Genomic DNA, 17,538 nt, shown 5'->3' with positions numbered 1-17,538 from the left:
ACAAGCGCACACGTACAATGAGAAGGCAGAACCACCAACCTTTGCCTAGGCTGATATTAGCTCAGATTCAACAGAGGGTTTATGGGACCACTTGACTTCTCAAAAGTTCAGTGCAAGGCTCAAGAGTTACCTCAATACAGTAGGTGACTGACAAAAGTGCGTCCTCAACCATTTGATAATTAGCATGTGGCACCACCTCCCATCGGATTCCAGAGACAGCAGTAATGGGTCAACCCACATGGACAAGGACTCTAGCAAGGAAAGCATTCCCTACGTCCCCACTTTACTGACTTGTGGCACTTCATTCAGAGGAGTTCGGCCCTACCAGCTGGCCACACGTTCCCCACTACCAAGTGAGGTATTCCGACAATGGGCAAAGGATGATTCTTGGGTACAGAGAGCACCCTAATGGGTCAGTCTGAAAAAAGCGTTGTAGAAGGGTTCTAAACCTAACAGTTGCCTCAAAGTCTTCTGTAGCCCTCGGGATTATTGTACTTGTGCACAAAAAAGTGTTGCCCAGTGGAAAAAAAGTCAGTCTTCCCAGAGCAAACTTGTTTCAGTGAAATGGGAAGAGACGACAGGTACCTATCATTAATTAATCTTTCACCTGTGTCAAACAGATTCCCCACCTGGTGCTCCCAACGTTCTCTGGAACAAATATCAAATCCTGGGGAACAAGAAGAGATGTTCAGTCTACAATGTTCTAGTAAGGGCCTGGTAACATTCCATACCTTAATTCATTCATGTGGTAGCTACGGGGTAAATGCTGAGTTCAGGAAAAATAGAAGTGAGGGAGCACTAGCTACAGGGTACATCAATCACAACCTTCGACGCAAGTGTTAAAATCAGAAAGTGTACTTACTGGAAGTAGAGCACACAAGATAGGGGAAATTAGTGGGTTTTATTGTAAATAACGCATTGTTAGACTTTGAAAACCGGATATTCAAAATGTAGGTTACAATAGATGTAACTTACTTTAATATTTAACTCTATCCAATGTACTTTTGTTTTACATCCATACGTCAACTCTGTACATGTTTGCAAAGCAATGCCCTAAATCAGCTTCAACCTTACAAAACCACTACTGACGCCTTTTAAGACTAACAAAAATAACTGTCAAAAACAAAAGACTGAGCTTTCGAGCCTAGCCATTGCAGTTTCAGAGACACAATGTAAAAATAGTTTATCCAATCGACAAACTTGAAAATGGATCTAAACCTTTGGTGCACCCTACAAATCATTCACCATCCATATTGGCCACAAGACAAGCTAAGCAAATCCCAAACGCTCTGGTTTCAGCATTCACCAGTTCATGCTTTCTTGCTCTAAAACGACCTCTAAAAAGGTCTTTATACTATTTCAAAGGGCACTGCCTTTCTGCGGACTGTCAGGCGAGTGACGCAGGGACCCGGGTGCATCCCAAGCCAGTGTATGACGGGCCTGAGGCTGCCCATTTCCCCTTACTACTGGCAATGGGGCATGGGACAGACATTTATTTTACCAAAGTTCCTCATACCCCCAACACTACCTATCCACTCTCCTATAGGGAGCCCCTGTAGCCCCGTCCATCAAGCTGTGACCTTCCCCAAATCCCAGTAACATAAGCCCTGAAGTACCGTCCCGCTCCAATTTTTTCTGTACCTTTATGCCTTTTACAGGTGGTTCTAGGCAGATCTGGATAACATGAGGGTGCAGGGCGTATGGTTCCTTTCAGTGCTCCATGCATGTATAATGAGGTTCCTAAGTCTTAGGTAAGTAGTGAATTTAGGTGTGGGATGGCCAATCCAGTATTTCTTTACCCACTTACGTTAACCTTTCTTACATACATCTGTTTGACCACAAACAGGGTATGTTTCAGGATATGAATGTCTATGAAGGAAAAACGCAATGTGATACATGTATGGTCAACACATGTTTTGTTGTCAGTTAGAAACCTTTTCGCAGGTGCATTTGATTGGAATAGAATTGTCCATGCAAGTCGTAAGTTGCCTGTAATTCCTGGAAACCTGGCTAGCACAGTAGTTTGTGCATTCCACCATCATTTTGACCCACGGTAATATCTTCCTTTTGTATCTAACAGGAGATTGGGGAGCCACATTCCTTAGGTGTACATCCAGCGCACGGTGGGATTTCATGAGTGCTGGTCCTTGTTGGTTACCTTTGGGTCGGCTCGACCAGGAGTTAAACCATCTATTTTCGCTACAAGTCAGTAGATTAGGCTGGCAATTGCTATCACACAGCGGCCAGCAGGCTTACAGAATCAATTCAGGTTCGTTCTACCCAGGGGAATTGTCGCCTCGTGAGAAGAATGCAGGGCGAGGGGTTACATTCACATTTGCCATGCTGCAACCTGGGCAGTGGCCTCCACGTTCATCAAACGATACAAAATGTAATTTGTAAGGCCGTCTTCTATTCAGTTTGGGTCAGCAGTTTGGCTGCCAGTAATCGCTGAAGTATTTTTTTGTTATTCAATAGAAATACATGCAGCATTTCTTATTTTTCCTTGACCACCTGCGATAGGCACCAGGAGACCTTGCTCTCCTTAGAGGAGTGGCAGCTCCGCTGTTGGCGTCACTGGATGTCAAAGGGCTCACGAGCATTGGTAGCACTATGCAAACTCCCTGCTGTGGGATTGAAGGAGGTAGTCTGCTGCAAGTTTTTGCAGGACAGTGGTGACTCACAAGCCAGATGGCTTGGATCGTGCAAACCCAAAGATCTGTAGCACTGGTATGGGGACTGAACAGGCGGTCTAAGAGGCTACCTCGAAGATGTTTTCTTGTGGCCGGATTAAGCCTCTGGCGCGGTTAAGAAGAGGGTGCCCTGTCTGCAAGAGATTCACAGGGCCACAGTCATCAAGTAGGTCAGCTTTAGCTCAACCACCAACTGTCAAATCTCCTTGGAAGCATCCTCGTGTCAGGAAGCTTGAAATATTCCATCATCAACTCCGGCCGCGATAGGGACCCTGGCTAGCACCCTTTCCCACACAGCTTGAGAATATTCACAATATTATTTTTAGTTAGAAATGTCCTTCTGTTATATACGTAGTCCTGTAGATATTTTAATACCAATGTCATTTTTAGAAGCGTGTGTATAGTTCTGCGCTTCGCTTTATATTGCGCGAAAAGCAAGACGGGAGGCATCAGGGCGCTCACAAAACAGGAACACAGACACACATACAAAAAGAAAAGGCAAGGTCGCGCTCATAATCGGTACCAAAAAAAGAAAAGAAAAAAAACCTGACATGAGCAAATTTTTTTTTTAATTTTTTTTTTTTGAAAACGCCATGAGAACAAAACGAAAGCAATCGAGCTAATCAATTAAAAAGATACGTTTTCAAGGCTTGTTTAAAAGATTCCAAAATACTACCGCCCGCAGCTCAGCTGACATGGCAGTCCTACGTAGGAAGAAAAGCTCTTACCGGCTTTAAGAAATTACATAAATCTATGCAGGATAGATCAGATTCTATGTCAAGACTGAGAGGTTCAGATTATGCTATGAACTTCTCTTTACTTCTCGAGCAGCAAAGTAAAACCAAATAATTATGAAAAAAACAGTAGAATATAAAAAACAATTCCCAAAACTTTGCAGTGAATTTGTAGTCTGTTTTTCATAAACTCATAAAACCATGTGAACTTCCCAGTCCAATCAGCTGTCACTTTCCTCTATAAACACTGCCTAAACCACAGTCCTTCCTCTTGCTTTGCTGCTCAAGCAGCCGAGACAAGTACCTTGCTTATTTACGATTCAATGTGATGTTATGAATGTTCTAAATTATAATTTAGGAGCGCGCGTGCGATGAGATTATTATTAGAACGCGCGCATTAGGAATTCACGGCGGAACATATCCGCTTTAGGTTTAGAACGTGACGGGAGTGTATTCCGGCGTTCAGGGAGATCGTTAAGAGGCACTGTAATACGGAAGTTTGTAACGGCGCGACAGGACTTTGGGTTCCCGGCGCCATTGCGAACGTCCGTAGTGCCAGAAAGAGTGTTGTTGGGATACGAGCACACAAGTCTGTAGAATTCCAAGAGAATATACGAGTGAGCTTATCGATCGCACCAGCGCATCAGCACCAGTAAAGGATACAAGGTGCAGCGCTGAATACAAACGGCAAGCGCCACCTGGCGGACACAGGGCAGCACTGCAGGCTTATTAGCCATTGCTGCAACAGCAGTAAGTCAAGGGCTCAGTTCCAGTGAAAAAAATAAGATCAGACCCCTCATTAGCTGCCTATTCAGGAGGTTATTCCCTTTTTAAGGGTATATATATTAATAAGTCTCTTTATAAGATGGGCTCAGTCCCAAGGCACACTGTAATACATACAGGAGACTCGCCTAGCTACAAACAAAATTGACGGGGGCAACCCAGACAAACTGCATTACTTACACAGCAGGCTCTCAGAATGAGTGATTATTCTGAGAACTGAAGGATCTCATGTTAGTGGGATGCACATGAGTCAAGCTATTCAGAGGATGAATAGTGCCGGCAGACCCCATAGAGAAGAAAGGGGTATTATGCAGGACCTGGCGGCTTTGTCTCAGAGCATCACGGAGCTGAACAAAGCACCCAGGGACAGAGGGGGGAAGAAAGAAAAAGACCCGCAGGGATTGTAGCTCCCAGACCCCCCACCTCCCCGGGTTCACCACGCACCAGAGCGAACAAGAGAAAGGCGAGGTCTCGCGAGAGACGTAAATACATTTCAGATGATTCATCTGAGGAATACTGCAGGGGCAGTTCAAAATCTGGCGGATATAGTGAGTCAGAAAATCAGACCTCCTTGGAAAGTGACGGGCGTGAGCCCAAGAACAAAAAAGGCAGGAGGGAAGAAGAGGAACTTGACCCGGATGAGCGGGTGCATCCGAGGTCGAATGAGAGGGAACCCCCTGAGAAGATTACCGAATACATTAAGAAAAGGCTGAGGACACCCCTCAGCAAACAAGCCAGAAACAAGCTAAGAGAGGAATGCCCCAGGCCTAGAGTGCCGGACGGGGTGGCTGATACCCCAGAAATCGACCCCAGAAATCGACGAGAGAATTACGTTCCCGGGGAGATATGGTAGGGACGTGAAAAAAGGGATCGACAGGTCCTGGAGAGATTGTCAGGACAAACTTTTAGACATGCTGGGCCCCGTCACCCGGATATGGGAGTTAGCCGAAGAAAGAGTCCATCGACCTGGAAATCATTGCGGGATGGGCACAAAGGACCCTATGATTGATGGGGAATGCCAACACAGCGTTGGCGACGGAAAGGAGAAGATCCATCCTGATGAAGATGGATTCGAGGCTGGGAGAACTGTTTCTTCGGAACAAACAGCAGCAGCTAAGGGTACATTGTTTGGCGACCTGTTTATAAAAGGACATGGCAAATTTCGCCAACACATATGCTTCCATGGATAAAGCGCAATCATCCCTTAAGAAAATCTTCAGAAGGAAGTTTTTTGACAAGGCTGGAAGAGGAAAGGGCCGCTCTTCCAGCCATTATCAATATAACAGGTCCTAAAATGATAGATACCTGTTGTATCTGAGCCAGGAATGACATGGAGCAGGAACCAGGCTGACTCAAGTAAGTACCAACAGAAGGATGCTTTATTCTTGCTTAGTTACATAGCCATAGTTCATGAAAGGTAGGAGAGAAGGTAACAAGCATCTGTCCTGGTTCCGAGCCATACTCCAAGTCCTAACCAACACTCTGTGGAACCCCCAGGCCTCCAACACTCTCAGCTCCGCTTCACCATTCTAAAAGGTCCTGCATTCACTCAGGCAGTCACAACAATAATACAAAGATACCACAATAGCATTGGAAAGAACAAGAGGACCCGAGAGCGAACCCATTCTTCCAGTCCAGGGGAAGAGGCAGGGGTAGAGGCTGGAGAGGCAGCGGTAAATACCACCACCAGAATAACACAGGTGAGAGAAACAAAAGCGCTGGCGAAAATAAGAGAAACTCACATTCCACCAGTTGGAGGAAGAGTAAGGTTGCATATAGAAAAGTGGGAGGAGTTATCCGCAGACGCATGCGTGAGACAGACGTTTCAGGGTTTCCAGTTAGAATTTTGGGAAGAACCGTCTCAAATAAAAGTGGGAGGAGTTATCCGCAGACGCATGCGTGAGACAGACGTTTCAGGGTTTCCAGTTAGAATTTTGGGAAGAACCGTCTCAAATAAAAGTGGGAGGAGTTATCCGCAGACGCATGCGTGAGACAGACGTTTCAGGGTTTCCAGTTAGAATTTTGGCAAGAACCGTCTCAAATAGCCATGCCAAAGCAGATAAGATTCAGCAAGCTAGACGAGGATCTACTAGACAGAGGAGGTAGAGCTACTCAAAATAAAAAAAGGCAATCGGCCCAGTCTCAAAAGATCAGGGAGCTTTCATAAGCAATCTGTTTCTGGTAAAAGGCAAACACAAGGTAAGGCCAGTAATAAATCTCAAGGGTCTGAATTATTTTCTAATTTACAGACATTTCAAGATGGAAGGGATTCATCTGTTAAGGGATATACTTCAAAGAGGGGATTGGTTAGCAAGAATAGAACTCAGACGCACATTTTACAATCCCAATTCAGCAGAATCAGAGGAAACTACTTCAGTTCCTCAGAAAGGGAGAGAAATGGGAGTTCAAGTGTCTTCCGTTTGGTCTGGCATCGGCCCCTTGGTGCTTCACCTAACTATTGAAACCAGTAGTAAGTCATCTCAGGGAACAAGGAATCAGGATGATTGTTTACCTGGACGACATTCGTCTGATGTGCCAGGACAAAGAAATTCTTGTAGAACAGGTTTTGAAAACAACAGACTTACTTCAACAGCTTGGGTTTCTGATAAACCGGGAGAAGTCAGAGTTAGAACCAGCACAGGAGATGGAATTTCTGGGTTTCATCCTAGAGACAGTACAGGGTACTCAGGTTACCCTTAGAGAAGGTGAATTCCATAAAGAAGGAAATAAAGAATATGACGACAAGACAAGCAATTTCTTTGAGAGAGATAGCGAGACTGGTAGGTGGTCTGTCATCGTCGATACAAGCAATCTTTCCAGGACCTCTGCATTACAGAGGTTGAAGATAGATCATCTAAGGAGAGGTCTATCTTACTAACAGAGAGTACCTATATCTGAAGAAGCGAGAACAGAGCTAGAATCGTGGTTCTGCCACAAGGAAGCGTGGAACGGCAGGGCGATATTTGGCTCATCCCCGGACCTGGTAATAGAATCAGATGCCAGTCGATGGGGATGGGGGGCCAGATGCGGCGACCAATCGACCGGAGGGAGATGGTCAAGCGAGGAATTGGGATTACACATAAATTGCCTCGAACTTCTGGCGGGATCCTTCGCAGTCCGGTGTTAGACACAGGAAGGAGCGAAATGCACCATTCTAATAAAGATGGACAACGTGTCTGGCAGTCAGATATATAAATCGACCAGGCGGGACGAGATCCAGGATGTTGACAGAGATAGTCAAGGAGTTTTGGCAAATATGTCTTCAGAGGAGAGTCAGTGTGAAGGCAGAACATTTTCCAGGAGAACTCAACCAAGTGGCAGACTGGAATTCGAGATACATGAGGGATTCCAGCATTGGGAGCTGGACAACTCTGTATTTCAAGAGATCATGTATCGGAGGGGTCCGTGTTGGACGGACTTGTTCGCTTTGAGGTTGAACAGGAAGATCTCCAGATTTTTCAGTTGGAGACCAGATCCAGAAGCGACAGCGACAGATGCATTTCTCCAGGTATGGGGACCAGCGAAGGAATACGCTTTCCCTCTGTTCGCCATGATAGCACGCATGGTGGCGAAGGTCAGGAGACAAGGAGCAACAGTAATTTTAGTGACACCCGATTGGAGGGGTCAGGCATGGTTCTCAGACCTGCTGGAGATGTCGCACAACTTTCCAATTCTATTGCCACACAGAGAAGACAGTGTTAAGTCCTACAGGAGAAAAATCACCCATTGGTACAATTGGGGAACTTGAACCTGATAGCATGGGCGATTTCAGAAAAGCCTGGGCCAAGCCAGGCCTTTCGGGGACGGCTCGCGAATTTATCAGAGAGTCATGGGCCACAGCGACAGGGAAGGCCTACAGAGTGGCATGGAGAAGACAGAATAATTGGTGTATGGAGAGAGAAATTAATCCCATACGAACTGATGTAATTCACATTGTGAATTTTCTGGCAGCGCAAGCAGCTTAGGCTAAAGCTTACAGAACCATAACAACTACAGATGTGCAATATCGGCAGGTCATGAGCATATTGAGGGGAGACCAGCAGGGGAACACCCTTTAATATGCAGATTATTGAAAGGCGTCAAGTGCATGAGACCACCGGCCCCTAGATATTCGCATCTTTGGGACGTGACTGTGGTCCTGAGGATGCTTGAAGACTGGCCGGACTACGAGAATCTCTCTAGGAAAGCTCTGTGGGCTAAATGAACTACTTTGTTATGTTTAATTTCCTGCAAAAGAGCGTCAGATGTGAAAACATTAGAGACGAATAGGAAATCTTTCTCATCTACAGGGGTTATATTTTATATTCAGAAAAGGACAAAGACAAATATTAAGACTGTAGAGTACATGGCATTCCCGGGAAAGCCCAAGTTATGTCCAGTCAGATGTTTGAAAGCATATGAGACTAGGGCAGATAAACTGAGGCCCATGTGGGAATTTCAATTGCTGATAGCTATCACGAAACCTTTTAAAAAAAGAGCTAGCTTCGTCCACATTGGCTAGGTGGGTGAGATGGTGCATGGCAGAGGCAGGCATAAACGTAGGAGAGTTTGGGGCAAATTCGACGAGAGATGCTATGGCGTCGTCAGCTTTTATGTCAGGGGCCTGCCTGGAAGATATTTTGAAGGCGGCAGACTGGTCTAATGAAGAAACGTTTAAGAATTTTTATTTTAGACCAGTGAATCAGATAGCGTTGTTGGTGGTAAGTAAGCTTTTAACGAGCATAATCTGAGCCTCTGAGTCTTAACATAGAATACTGATTTTCCACACATTTGTTACAGAAAGTCATGATTCTATTAAAGACTCGGAGGCGAAAGATTATTCCACCCAATTCAATCGCTATAATAGATGATATGTGATGTAAATATTGTCTGAAGAGTAATATATTTTGTAAATGTTAATGTAATGTTGTTAATATGCAATTGCCTACCCATTCAAGAGGAGATATGTTATGGAATATATATTATTTTGGCAGGAGCAGACCAGAAGACAACGCCGTGAAGAGGGATCGAAGTAGAGATTAAGAAGTCGTCTACCGGTTGGGGTGCAAATTATTAAGTTTCGATGAGCTGCAGAAAGAGGAAGGACTGTGGTTTAGGCAGTGTTTATAGAGGAAAGTGAGAGCTGATTGGACTGGGAAGTTCACATGGTTTTATGAGCTAATGAAAAACCGACTACAAATTGACTGCAAAGTTTTGGGAATTGTAGTTTTTTTATATTATACTGTTTTTCATAATTATTTGGTTTTACTTTGCAGCTCGAGAAGTAAAGAGAAGTTCAGAGCATAATCTTTCCCCTCCGAGTCTTTAACAGAATAATGACTTTCTGTAACGAATGTGTGGAAAATCTGTATTGTGCCCCTATTTTTTGGGACATTGAGAAATAGGTGTAACGCCTATGTGACTTGGCCTACGATCACGTCAGGGGTACGGCCATGGCTATGTGTCCAGGAATTTCATCAAGAAGACATACATCTAAGAGCTTGGCATATGGGGAGGTCACCAAAGGCTACAGCCCTGAAAATTCCGTTTGAGGGAATAAACTGTTTGGGGACTATTTGTAAGACAAGCCTGTATGGTCTTTTGGGGTAATAAGCATGCTGGCTAGCTAAGGAAAAGGGATGCCTCCGTCACATCAGGCATAAATCTTTAGGATCCAAGAGCCATACCCAGTGAGCAAGAGGTGAGACCAGGAGGGCCCACAGCACCCATCGGGCCAGACAGGGAAGGTTGAAATCTGCTGCTAAAAAAAAAAAAAAAAAAAAAAAAAAAAAAAAAAACATACGTCCCGACAACATCAGCAGGCCTGTGGGTGGAAGACTCCAGAACGTTTTCAAAACGTGGGAGAAGTACTATGCAGCGGCCTGGCCAAGTCAGACTATACGGCTGCTTTCCAAGATAGAGTTCCTAGCCCCTTCAGTACAGTCAAGCACGATCATGACTCCTATGCCAAAAAGCAAGATCAAGAAATCAGCCATGAACACAGTCATCCTGGAACTCAAGAGTAAAAAGCCTTTGTGCAAGTTCCCCTGGAGAAACAGTGTTAGGGGGTCCATTCCATAGTTCCCCTAGTCCTGAGATCCTCTGGCAAATTCAGGTTGATTTTGTCCCTCAAAGCCTTAAAAATGTTTGTGAATGCTGAAAGGCTCAAAATGGAAACCTTGCAGAAGATTGTTCCTCTGGTGGCAAAAGGAGAATGGCTTGTACCACTATAGCTGCCAGTGGATGCATCTCAGATCTGCAGTGAGGGAGAGGAGAGGGGCATTTAGCAGCTTCAGTTCCTATCCTTTGGATTAAAAACTTTACCCAGGAACTTTGTGTAGCAAGAGTCACCCCTAGCAGCTCATCTCCATCTAAAAGGGATCCATATATTTCTCTGCCTAGATAATTAGCTGGACAAGGCATCCCAAAGGGTAATGGCACAGACTTGCCTTCAGAGGGTGTTGCCAGGATTTACAACAGTGGGATTTCCTGGTGAAATAGCAGAAGTCTGTTAATTCCATCCCAAAACCTAACGTTCATAGGGGCTCAGTTTTGTACAAGACAGGAAAAGCGTTTTTCTCCCAGTTGCAAAGGAATGCACACCTACAGGCAGTATTGGCCAAAGTCATGATAAATACTGGGTATCTGCGAGGGAACTCCTAACTATCACAGGGTCACATGGTGTCCTCTGTATTCTGGTTCTCTGGGCATCGCTTCACCTCAGGCCGTTGAATTTCCATCTTCTCACAACGCTGACTTTCTGCACCTCAGCAGTACGAGTCTCTGATTTCCATGTCTGTGGGATTGAACAAGCATCTGGGCTGGTGGCAACACATGGGGAATCTTAGTTTGGCATAGATTCTGCCTTGAAGATCATTAGTACAGTCAGGAAAGTGCTTGTGCATTGTTAGTCTTTGACAATCCGGTATTCCTTTGAGCCACATCACTTGAATCTTAGGAGTTCACGCACTTGAACAAAGGATCTCTGCTTGGCCACATTCTAATGGACCTCACTACGAGGCCGGTGGTAACCTGCCAGTTTCACCAGCAGGTTTCCAGCCGAACTCCTAACATTTCTGCTGCAAGATATCCCAGTGCAACCGGAATATTACAAGTCCCGGCGGCTCGGGCTTGTCACGCAGCGGGAACTGTAATTCCCCATTCCTGTGGAGTCCCATAGGACTCCAAGGGAATGGAGACAAGGAAGCAGCGGTACTGCTGCTAACTGTTGCTAGCGGTGCCGGCGCATCCGTTAAAACCATGCCTGCAGGGGCCGGTGCTCCCGGAGGTTAGAGCACCAGGCATTCGCATAGTCTGGTGTTCCGGAAAGGGTGCCAGTAAGTTGCTACCGGCACCCTTATTTACGGACCGACAGACTTGTAATAAGGCCCATTGCCTCTTAAGGTTATTGAAAAAGATACTTTTAAAGAACATGAAGTCTGATTCGTACTTGTCTTTTTTTTACTGTCACACCTTGGGAACCTTTGTTCAATTAAAACACGCATATGCACCCTGATTTCTGCACCATGTTAACAATGGTGCACAAACTGAGGCACAAACGTCATGCAGTGGTCAATGAATTGCACTTCCCCAATTATCATTGAAATGTTCATTTGGAAGTGTGGGAAACCCGTTGTTGGGGCTTCGCCAAGCAGCGCAGAAAGGCATGCGCTTTTTCCTTTTCGATGCCCGCATCTTGAGCGGCTCACTGAAGAGGAGAGGCTTGAATTCACTTATCCGATTTGCACGTTATATGGCATGCATCCACGTACTGTTTATGGAGCCTTTCTGACTGGTTTACAGAGAAATGTCCCTGATGTTCAAGACCAAAGCCTGGTAGCAGCCCCATTTCCGACCGCCTCGAAGCAGAGCTTAAGGTGCTCAGGGAAGGGTGGGCAGGAAGGGTACGACCCAGACAGCTTCCTCTGAGTTCGCCGCTGGTAAAACATTAAGCATTCCGTTGTTTCAACAAAAAAAAAAGGAATGCATATTGCGAAAGCAACCTCTGAGATGCTCTGGATATAAACACCCTCTGCACCTTTCCCACACCGCCCCCAGTGGCCAGCTTGTGCTCTTTGTGTTTATAGAGCCTTTAAAGTGGGGGCAATTTATAAGTGATGGATCATTTAGCAAGCTATTTCTTTTACACCACAGGAATAAGAACTGAACATGGGGCCTTTTTATTCTGAAGGCCAGCACAAAGCCTCAGTTAGCTGACCAAATCTATGCATTATTCCACTAGAATTAATATGCCACACAGAAAATATTTAACACTATGGGCCTCATCAGGAGTCTGGCAGTATCCTGGCGGTAAAACCGCTGGGAAACCACCAGCGCAAATAGCATTACTGCTAGTCGGTCCAGATCAAGAGTTGATGGGCGCTATTAGCGTCGCCGACAATTGCGCTGGTGGTAATAACACCAAAAACAGGCAGTAAAGGGACATTTTTACCTCCAGCAAAAAGCTGGAGGTAAAACTCACACTTACCGCCAGACTCATGATTGGGCCAACCCTTAAATGCAGCCGTAATAAAGTTACTGCCGCATTCAAGGGCTAAGGCCCAACTCATGATGAGGCCCTATGTTCTTTATTTCCATGAACTTTTATTTCACACATCAAAACTTTTTTTGTGCGTTACTTTTTAGTTACATATGGCGTGTGCCTGAGAAGGTTAACTGCCATTTTCTTGCCCTTTTCCCGGCACTTGCGCGATCTGAATGACACAGGGCCAGGTAAGATCGTTTTGTCCTCTCTCCGTTTCCCCCTCCTTGTCTTGTTGCGCCTAGAAACGCTTGTGTACAAGCAAGTTATAAATGCCAAGTCATCTCATATCTAAGTCTTCTAGTGGCTGCCTTGGGACACGGACTAAATGCATCCCCTCTGCATCAAAAAGCTTTTCATTTTCTTAACACGCCAACTACTGCCAGATGGCTCTGCAATGTGTCTTTGCACCTAGATTAGGAAGACCAGGGTCCATTTTATCACTGTGCAGATAGTAGTCTGTGAAAATCAACGCAGTGATGTGTGCATCAATGATTTGTGCAATGCCCAAGTCACCACCCTGTTCGTTAAGGCGTCTATGTGCTGCTCCTCTATGTACCAGCACATAGGACTCTTTGGGTGATGTTGCCCATGTCCATAAAATAGCACACTGGAATGGTTTGTGAATATAGCTCTAACGAGTGTGCCATACTGTCCCCACACTTAAACACATAAAGCAGTCACGTTCCCTCAAATTGTACTTCCACTAGGCCAAACACCCTTTCTACACAGCCACAAAATGATTTTTAATAGCTGCAGGCCAACATTAATAAGAGATGCTAATGCCAGCTCAGCGAGATGGGCCTGCTCTTATTTTCAGAAATAGCCCCTCAGGCCTTCACAACTACGAGGAGGTCGTGCCTGAGGCACTGTGGAGCCTATACTACGTATAGCAGTGTACCAGACTATCCACCTTGGAATGATAACCTATCACAGAATAATTAATATGGTTAATCTAGTGTTACCCCTTGCTAAATACAAGTGAGGTGGTTCGAACAGAACACCTGTGACATAGAGCAGTGGTCAGTGGGCCCTCAGACTCCGACAGGCTGGTTACACCACAGTTTGAAACTACATTCAGGCAGGGCCTTCCCTAAGAGCAGGTGACAGAAGAACTATCTGCGTAGACAGCAACAGCTGTGTTTAGATTTATTCTGTAAAGTACTTTAACTACAACGTAATGAAAACCAGCTTCATTTGTTTACCAGTGATTTATTCATATTGAGAAGGGTTTTGTCGCGGGACACAGAGGTGTAGTTTGGGAGTGGTGTGTGCCAGTCAGAAGGGCGCATTCTAGCGTTTCGCCCTGTGCACCAAGTTGGCTAGAAACTGTCCTGCCTGTGAGGTTTCTATGAAACTACAGGCTGACAATCAACTATTACTCTTTTTAGGAAAATAAAGTTTACACTGTAAACATTTTCCTCTCGCCGCGAAAATATTCCACAGTCCGGTGCATGAATATTACCAGAAAAACGCAGTGTTTCGGACAAAAACCATCGACATTTGCAGGGTGGCTTCCTTAAAATTTGACAGCTAGAGCGAGATGTGGATGTCACCGGGTTATCATATCTAAATGGAGAGTCTTCGTGTGGGGCAGTTTAGCTGCTACCGGTGCAGTGTTTTAAAATGCAAACATGACTAACATGTTAACACTGAACTAGCCCTCAATCAGAGATTCCGATCCCAAACGTATACTAAATGTGGACTGATAAGTAGAAGAAAAAAAAAAAAAAAAAAAAAAATCACGCGTTTGCTTCAACCCTACAAAATATCCAGCCAGGCGTGGGTTAATCATGTAAAGTTAAAATGGACCAGTATTTCAATGTCTGGAGACCCTCAAGTCAACGTTGGCATATATGTCCCAGTGACGGCCCACCGTCTACCACCCCCACCCCTCTCCCGCCCACTCCTTGATCCCATATCTGCTGACTCCAGTGCAGCACTGCAGCCACTTACCCAGATTGTCGGCCGCTCGCTGCAGCACACTTTCCAGACGTTGGCGATTCCTCCCCGCCACTGCCCACTGTAGGGATGAGCCACGGAACTCATCCCCTGACGCCACCCGCGCCAGCTCTTCCACCACGAATTGTCCGGTAAAGCCCGAGGCGCCCAGCACTGTCACCTGGTAGGGCCTACAAGGCCCGTCGGAACCGCCGCCGAGGGTCGCCATGGAAACTTACAAGCAGGGGGCACTCGATCAAAAAAATGGGGAGAGTCAAGTGGATGATGGTAGAGAACTTATGCGCGAGCTCACGGCGGACAGGAAGCTGACAAACTACGCCTACAAACGTGGCGCACGCCTCCTGCGCCACGTGACTGACGCGAGCACAGTCCCCATTAGTGCTAGTCGCGGCGAGGGATGTTCAAGTTGATAGATGTAGGCATTAAGCAAGACCGTGCACGGTGTTTGCATCGGCAGCCCTGTTGGGGGCAGCCACGCGCCTTGTTCATCTAGGGTTCTTTTAAAGAATTAGAGCTCACACGGAATGACGGAACAGAGGCAGCGGTCAATGGCATGCTGTAGACATAAGGAGTGGCGAATCGCAATTTCACATGCACCTGACTGCATTGTTGTTCGCTTAGTTAGACTTTTTTATTGTCCTATATTGAGTTTAAATCAAAATATATAGAACCAGTAAAACAAAAATACCTTGCACATAATTTAAAAGACAAAACATACGAAAGGAGTTAAAAAAGAATACTCTTAGATAAAACTGCAATTACTTACTAGCTCTTCATTACGGACAGTCCTAGTTACTAGTGAGCAGAAGTGGGCAGGAACTGAGTTGCACACATTTTGTTTTTTGCTGTTCCACACATTTTTACCACCATTTTCAGCGTTCTGGAATGGTTCTTTTTGAAGTTAAGGCATACCTCTTCATTTTGCCGCCCTATAACAGCTACAGATAAACTGAAATATGTTTGACAGACTACATTCATGCAGCCTGGATTACATATCGGCCTGAATAAACCCTAGCTGACTTTGTTTTAGTAATGGAAAGACGGTCTGGCTAACACTTAAGAAGGCAACCTTCCTCACTCCCCATCTCCCCCTGATTTTTGGAAAACATGTCAAGTTATCAACTCAGGTTAAATGCTTAGACATTGTATTAGATAAAGTTCCAAGCAATTCAAGGGATGTTATTTTAATATTAAGTGGCTACATTGAATTTTTATTTTCATGCCACCGAAAAAGGGTACAGATGTAACGGGAGTCTTAGTATCTCGTCATGTGGACTACTGTAATGCACCCCTGAGGGCCATGGGGCTGCTCCAGCCTACCAACAAGGATAGCAGTTTATGGTATATCTAGGATGGTATGGTACCTTTGATCTAAGGAGTATCACTCTTTTCCTCTTTAGGACTCTTGCACACTAGAGGAGATAAAATACCTTTACTTTTGTTTACCAAGTTTCAGAATACATTACCAAGTTCATTTCAAGACAACACAGGTTTTTCTAGTTTCAGGCCCCAGTTCAAAGAGCATCTAATCAGATAGGTGTTAGGATTTTTGACAGAAAACCGCAGCCAAAAGAGCAACAGTGTGAAGGGCAGTTGGCTAAAGGCTACCCCTCACAAGGTCTTTTTGTCTCACCATCTCACCACTTTGTGGGAGGTTCCTCCTGCCTTGCGCCCCTTGTTCCTAATGCGCCACTCAACCGTGGACCCCGGCCCTCACCCTCCCACCTTAATAGCCTGCTTGTCCACTTCACTACCCGTGGGCAGCCTGCTTTGGCCACGTCTGGACGCAAGAGAGATGCGCAACAAATTCTTGTGTGCAGTGCAGTTTCGAGGTAATATGCTGTTCAGGGAAAGCAACAAAAATGTGCCCCGCGTGTGTTTGTGTCTCACTCCCATGATGCAAACTTTGCATCCACCATGCAAGCACTCATTAACATAATACTGAAGATCAGTCATCCCCTCTCACCACAGGCGCAACCATTGCAGAAGGTGAACCCTCCACAGCTACAAGCCCAAAACCGGGGAGCTGGAGTGGCAAAAGCAATTGTGTAGGCAGACTCAACAAACATTCAAGGGCCGAGCCCCAGCCAGTCCCTCACTAACCCACCAAACACTGCAATGTATAATTCACATCCTCTGAAAATGGCCCAAAAGTTATAATGCCAGGAGTGAGCCAAGAAACAATTTAACCTGACATGAACACCATGATCAGCATTATATATGGAGAATACGGAAAGTCTGTTAAGCTGTGTATTAGTGACACTGTTTGTGCAGTGCAGGATGGTGCATTATGGGCTGGAACATGTCCTGATATTTTCAGGTGTTAACCAACCAGATACTTGTTGGCATAAATTACTTGAGTGTTCCGAATGTAGGTTCCTCTCCTATCCCCAGTGCCACATGAAGACTTCCTAGTTGATCTCAAAATATTATAGGAATTTCAAACAACCAAACTGAATATCAAGACGAGTAATTATTAGATGAGTCAGAGTTCTGAAACTAACCCAGGCCACTATTAGGGGTCAATTAAATGGCTGAATTTTGGTTCACGAAAAAATGTCAAACTCTAGGAAAAATCCACTCACTTTCGCTATTTCTCAGAGAGAGTGAAAATGTCATTTCTGTCTCTTTTCCCACCCACAGTTTTGTTTTTAGGGAGTTTTGCAGTTAGGTGTGCAAAGTATCTACCAAGTAAGGGGCTGTGAAATATTTTGGCCCACTAAATGTCAGAAATTTCTTATGACTAAGGCAAAAATCACCAACAAATGTAATTGCACCAAAAAAGTGGTGGAAGAGGGTGAAATACGCTCCACAGAGCAGACATCAGGCACATTTCACCTTTTCACTT

At 45.2% G+C, this 17,538-nt stretch overlaps 1 protein-coding gene across 1 annotated transcript in view; it reads right to left on the bottom strand.

Moving 5' to 3' along the window:
- SCCPDH (saccharopine dehydrogenase (putative)) overlaps nt 1-15,192 on the bottom strand; it is a 496,773-nt gene extending 481,581 nt beyond the window's left edge. The window contains exon 1 of the mRNA XM_069607830.1: nt 14,685-15,192. Coding sequence (XP_069463931.1) covers nt 14,685-14,898 — 214 coding nt within the window. The 5' untranslated portion in view covers nt 14,899-15,192. The remainder of the gene's footprint in view (nt 1-14,684) is intronic.
- Nucleotides 15,193-17,538: the final 2,346 nt, after the last annotated feature.

Source organism: Ambystoma mexicanum, chromosome 4q, assembly GCF_040938575.1.
Source record: "Ambystoma mexicanum isolate Mex_15411 chromosome 4q, UKY_AmexF1_1, whole genome shotgun sequence".
Taxonomy (NCBI): domain Eukaryota; kingdom Metazoa; phylum Chordata; class Amphibia; order Caudata; family Ambystomatidae; genus Ambystoma; species Ambystoma mexicanum.
Note: the sequence above shows the minus strand (reverse complement) of the source record. Positions and strands in the feature narration are given on the sequence as shown.